At 38.1% G+C, this 5,938-nt stretch overlaps 1 protein-coding gene across 2 annotated transcripts; it reads right to left on the bottom strand.

Annotated features, from left to right (window-relative positions):
* Positions 1 to 1,747: 1,747 nt before the first annotated feature.
* Positions 1,748 to 5,581, bottom strand: LOC111907048 (uncharacterized). Of its 2 annotated transcripts, none has more exons than XM_042896201.2 (3): positions 5,304 to 5,581; positions 4,451 to 4,692; positions 1,748 to 4,309 (listed from the first exon to the last, which is right to left on the bottom strand). In XM_042896201.2, the coding sequence occupies exons 1-3, from the start codon at positions 5,354 to 5,356 to the stop codon at positions 1,863 to 1,865; spliced, it is 2,742 nt and encodes a 913-aa protein (XP_042752135.1). In that variant the 5' UTR covers positions 5,357 to 5,581; the 3' UTR covers positions 1,748 to 1,862. The 2 variants fall into 2 exon arrangements, with proteins under 2 accessions (XP_042752135.1, XP_023758611.1); XM_023902843.3 differs by having other exon boundaries at positions 4,451 to 4,619; positions 5,304 to 5,580.
* Between the last annotated feature and the right edge of the window lie 357 nt (positions 5,582 to 5,938).

Here is a 5,938-nt window from a genome sequence, read left to right as displayed (position 1 = left end):
TGCCGTTGTACTATTTTAGTTTGTGATAAATTGAATTAGTAGGTATTTTTTGAGGATGTTTCTTTTTATGGAAATGGACCCTAACAGACATTTTTTTGTGGTGTATTACAAAAAATACACAAAAAAATGGTTGTTTCTACGTATTGACATGGATTCCGCAAAGCTAGCTCGGAAGGTTCTGCCGAATTAACTATAACGCCGACTAATCGATGTGGCAAAAAAAATCTCAATATCCTACAAAAAAAACATTTTGAAACATAAAAAATACATATTCATCCTTCAGTAAACCATAAAGGTAACAATATATACTTTAAAACATAAAAATACATTTATAATACATTATTTAACGATAAACAATTCAAAACGGTATTCTATGTATTTAGCTCAAAAAAAATTTGAATTTTTTTAAAAAAAATATATAATAATGATCATACAATCTTACGATCCTACAAAAAACGATCCAAGTAAGATTGGGATCGATTTATCTAGGTGGGATCGTAGGATCGTACGATCCTACGATCATACGATCAGGATCATGATTTAACAACCATATGTGTAACTGTTCTTCAACGTTCATTCTTCAGAAGGAGCTCCGCAGAACTGTTCTTCAATTTTTTTTTTTGAGAAAATTCATCAAATGACCAAAATGATGGGGTGTTTGTAGCAAATTACCATGAAAAACACAACTTTATTAAATGACCACGACTTCCACAGAGAGGGGCTCTGCGGAAGTCCTTATGCTTTGAGGAATGAGAAAATCGCCATGAAGAATCGGACACGTGGAGAAAAAGACAAAAAAAAACTTTTATACAGTTCAACATAGAGTGGCTTTGCGGAAATGAGTACATCTCTATGGAACTCATGTGCACCTTAATGCTTTCAGCTACCATTTCCTCAGAGGTGTACATGCATTCCGTAGAGGCGTCCGCATTTCAACAGAGCCCCTCTCTATTGAACTGTATAAAAGTGTTTTTTTGTCTTTTCCCTACGGTCTGATTCGTTAGAGCGATTTTCCCATTTCTTAGAGTGTAAGGACTTCCGCAAAGCCTCTCTCTGTGGAAGTCATGGTCATTTAATAAAGTTGTGTTTTTCATTGTCATTTGCTACAAACAACCCCCTTCTTTTGATCATTTGATTATTTTTTTTTATTGACGAATCGATTCCCCTGAAGGAGCTTCGTGGAACTGTTGTTGGGCATTCATTCCACGGATTGAGCTCCGTGGAACTGTTCTTCAGTTTTTTTTTAATTGACGAATTGATTCCTCGAAGGAAGCTCGGCATAACTGTTCTTCAACTTTTTTTTTTGAAGGACTAATTCCTCAGAGTTACGGTTATGTGGATACAACCATTTTCTTGTCTATTTTTTTGTAAAACACCTCCAAAAAATTGTCTATTGGCCCGTTTTCTTTCTTTTTATGATCCGGAATACAAACTATGTGCAAATGTTATTTTTGGAAAAGAGTTGTAGAATAACTATGGTAGTACTGCCACACCTTGATGTGGAAAATGTATGTATGTACAATGGCTAAGACATAGTTCACGTAAAAATCTAGTTTAATCTTACGTAATAATTTCTTTTTTTTGGTCAGTTAAGTAATAGAAACGATTTCTTAAGTAATTAAATTGTAGAAAAAATATATAAAAGAAATGGTAGTTTAAAATTAGACAAAAGAATTCACTTTTATAAAAGCGCTTATGGTTGTGTAAAAAATAAGTGAAATTTTTTACATGCTTTTTTAACCATATATAGTATATAAATATAATATGTGCATTTCTAAGTCAAAAATGGCATATCCATACAATAATATACTGTTCTCCAGTAAAATAATAGTAGAACCCCTCATAACATTAAAATTTTACGATCAACTCAAAGAATTCAGCTTCTTTTCAAGTAATTTAGCACGTCTAAGAGCATCCAACGCCTCCCCTTGCTTTCCCGCCCGTTTCAACTTCACCGCATTCACCTTCGCTGCCTTTATCTCCTCCTCCAACTCCACCCTCTCACTCTTGTTAACCACCGCCACCGCCACCGCCTCCACCTCAACCTTCTTCACCGCCACCTTCTCCGGCGAAGGCCGAGCACCACCACCACCTTCTATCCCCACCTCCCTAAGAGCAAACAAAAGTTGAGGATCAAGAAGATCCTCAACCCCCACATCATCACCAGGAGGCGGTTTCACCGCCTCACTGGCAGCCTCGAGCTGACTCTCGAGGTTTTTAGCCAATTCAAACTCGGCTTCCGCCTCCTCATTCTTCCCTTCCCTTCTCAACTTCAATGCTTTCCTTTTATGCCCCAAAGATTCTTGTTGCAATTTGAACCGCTCCCGAGACGATAATTTCACCGATGGTGGTGGTGAACTCTCGCTGGTTCCTTCCGGTTCCATAGCAATTGAACCACTCGGTTCACTAGTAACCGGAACTGGAACCGGACTCGGACCCGGGGTTCGATCCACCATGTCTGTGTCCGTGTTCATGTCTCGGTTTTTGTTTTCTAAAAGTTTAGCCAACTTCAATTCCTCCTTGGCTTCGGCTAACCTTCCTTCTCTTTTCAAGCTAAGTGCTTTTCTCTTGTGAGCCATCACCCGTTCCTGGACTGATCCCAACTCTGCTGACTCGGTTGACTCGGTAGACTTAGTTACCAAAGCTGGTGCCTTTTCTTCTACCCTAACTTCAACAGTTTGAGGCTCCGTTTTTTCAACGATATTTTGGTCCAAATTTTGATTTGGTCCTTCGAGTTCGGCTAATTGCGCTTCTAACCCTTTTGTTTTTTGTAAAACCTCTTCCGCCTCATCAACCTTCCCTTCACGTCTCAAAGCGAGGGATTTTCGTTTTAGGGCCAATAGTTCCCGTTGAATCTCGTTTTTACTTTTTGGTTTTGGTGTTGAAAAGTCAACAGCTTTGACTTTGGGAACTTCTTTTTCTTCTTCTTGCCAACCGAGGTTTTGTAAAAGTGATAAATAAGATGGATCGTTCATATCCATGTCAGTTACATCCTCATCTTCATCTTCAACCTCCATTGGTGTTGAAAAGTCAATGGGCTTGACCGGAGGTTTGACTTTCGGGCCACTTTCCAACTCTTCAATTTGCTCTTCAAGAGCTTTCCCTTTTGCCAATTCTTGATCTGCCTCGTCAGCTTTTCCTTCCCTTCTTAAAGCAAGGGCTTTCTTCTTTAAGGCAAGAAGCTCTCTTTGAATTGCTAACTTGCTCTTTGGGCCTGTTTTTGGGCCCGGTTTCGGGCCCGAATCAAGTTCTAATGACGCACCCGGATCATTATTTTCTCCTTTCTCAAGCATTTTAGCCTTTTTCAGAAGTGCCAATGCTTCATCGGTTTGACCCGCTCGTTTCTTGATTAATGCTTCTCTTTTTAAAGATTGTATTTTTTCAGTTAACACCGCCACGTCATCATTGACCGAATGATCTTCGGTCCACCCTAATGATTGCAAAGCAGCCGACATTTCAGGGTCGTCCATATCTTCTTCGGTCACATCAAAATCGGGTTGATGGTCAAAGTCAAAGTTAAAGTCAACATCAATGTTGTGATTCCGATTCCGGTCATTCCCGGATGCTAAAATGTCTTGTTTATCAATGTCCATGCTACGCATCAATGACTTGAACTCGTCATCGGATTCGGAATCGGAATCATCGCCCAACAATTCCCGTTCTTCGATTTGTTTTTCAAGAATTTTGGCTTTTTTGAGTTCTTCTTTCGCTTCAGTGAGCTTCCCTTCACGCTTAAAGGCGAGTGCTTTTTTCTTAATAGCAATAACCTCGGATTTGTCAATTCCAACATTACCCTTTTCGGTTTTAGGATTCTTCTGAGAGACTTGTTTAAGTAGGGTCGATAATTCTCCTTCCAAAGTCATGTTGACTGGTTTTTTATCAGCATCATGAAGATCATGATCAGACCATCCAAGTTCTCTGAGTTCATTAACAAGATCATCTTTTTGTTTCGGTTGTTTTTCAATTCCAGCTTTTGAGTTTTCATTTACACTTGTGGATGAAAGAGCCTTCTTCCGGTTTTTCCTTAATTCAATCTCTAAAGCTCCCGCTTGTCTTTCAAGCTCCTTTCCCCTTTTGAAAGCTCTCAATGCTTCTTCTGGCTTTCCTTCTGCTTTTAGAGTTTTATGTTTTTTCTTTTCTTCAACAGCTTTTTGTCTCAGTTCTTCAGGAGTAGTTGACTCAAAGTCAACCTCCATGTCAGTATTCGAAGATGAAGCACTTGGACGCAAGTGAACCGATCCTTTTTCTGATGAAATTGATTCGTTTCCTAAGAGATCATCTTCATTATCAGATGCAAGTTTTGAAGCCCCTGCAAAAGAGACCAAAACACCCTGTTTGTTACAACGAACTAGACATGCTTTATGAGGAGGGCATTCATGTCTTTTGCATAGAGGAGAAAAGAGAGTGAGTCCCTGTATGAATTGGACAAAAAAAAAGATACAAAACTGACCTTTTCTACTTTTATTCTTGTGTCCATACCGCATTTCAAAACGAGCTGCCTCTTCTAAAGTTTTACAGGGTTCACAAATACGAACAGGTGAATCACCCTGTCCTCTTAAGTACATTCTTTGTTGGGTACAGCTGCCACAGAACAAGCCTCCACATCTTCGGCAATGGTGCTGCATATTCACATATATGCATACATCACCATTAAGTATTGATATGATTCTAAAGCAGATAACTGATAAGAAACTGAAAAAGAAATGCGTAAACTGAGAAAAGCAACCAAGAACTTGCTAATAATGTCTACTACTAAAGAATATTTCCTCAGAAGTGAAAAAACATACTACATAAACTCAAAGAACAAATGCACCCGGCTTATGCATGTTTAAGAATTACCCTTTTTAATAGAATATGATTATCTAATAACGATTTTCAATCTGAGTCTTGGCTAATGCTAGTGATCATCGAAGTTATTAGTGTAATCTAGACCTTAGAGTACTATAAGTCATCATATGAATTCAAGTCCCAAATAGCAAAGTAGTTCAGATCCGTTTTTAGTTCATTTAAACAAGTTTAAGCTCAATTTTTGAACTCCTTTTAGTATTTGTTGCATTCTCCAATGTGTTTATAACGATTCTCCAAATATTGATTGAATCATGTCAAGTTCGAAGGCGGATCGTAGTTAATTGACTTTGAGAAGTCAACTAGGATTTTACGATGGAGCTGATAGGAAGTTCCATCAAGTTCAAGCAAAATTTAACAATCGATCTCCCTCGATTCAAGACAAAATATGAACAAGGGTGTAAAGTGTACTAAAAGTTTTGAAGTCGTAAAAGTAGGTAAGTTAAATCCGATCAAACCTTGCGATTGATGAAAGAAAACTGGGAAGAACATCCTTGGCAATGTGTCGCATCGATCACCCAATTATTTCCTCTCAGCGATGGTTTCGGAGGCAATCCGATCTTCTCCAACATCTTTATCGATGAAACACGGAATTTGGAAACCAAAAGGAGAGGAAATCGATTTGATGTAATCTTTAAACAAAAGGGAAAATTTGATCAAATTTGTATCTTATACGAAGGAAATCGGATGAGTGTTTGTATTTGATGGATCAATCCACGGTTAATTGATAAACTTAGGGCTCCCAAATTCCATTTGGGGATAAAGCCCATTTAATCCAAAGAAAGAACCCTCTGGTCCGACCCGAAACCCAATTGCAAAAATCACCACATGACCACATCATGGGACATGGGTCGTTTATTTGTCTTGTTTCACCTTTAAATCAGTCCGATCTCAGATTGGACCGAGCCATATTAGAAAATAGGCTAGAAAACAGAATATTGATAATCAATAATCGATTGATCATATTCATAGATCATTTAAGGTCATTTTACTTCTTGACAATTCCTGCATAAGTTCGATTTAACAATAATCCATTGAAAAAAAATCAAAGTTTTAGACAAAAAACAACAATTTTGTTTGCGGACACGTATAT

Source organism: Lactuca sativa, chromosome 7, assembly GCF_002870075.4.
Source record: "Lactuca sativa cultivar Salinas chromosome 7, Lsat_Salinas_v11, whole genome shotgun sequence".
Classification (NCBI taxonomy): Eukaryota; Viridiplantae; Streptophyta; class Magnoliopsida; order Asterales; family Asteraceae; genus Lactuca; species Lactuca sativa.
This window is presented reverse-complemented; position numbering and strand designations above follow the sequence as displayed.

Coding starts and splice junctions, on each gene's coding strand:
- LOC111907048 (XM_042896201.2), bottom strand. CDS start 5,356: ATGCGACACATTGCCAAGGATGTTCTTCCCAGTTTTCTTTCATCAATC. Junction 4,693..5,303: donor TTTCTTTCATCAATCGCAAG/GTTTGATCGGAT, acceptor TTTCTTTTTCAG/TTTCTTATCAGTTATCTGCT. Junction 4,310..4,450: donor CAAGAATAAAAGTAGAAAAG/GTCAGTTTTGTA, acceptor TCTCTTTTGCAG/GGGCTTCAAAACTTGCATCT.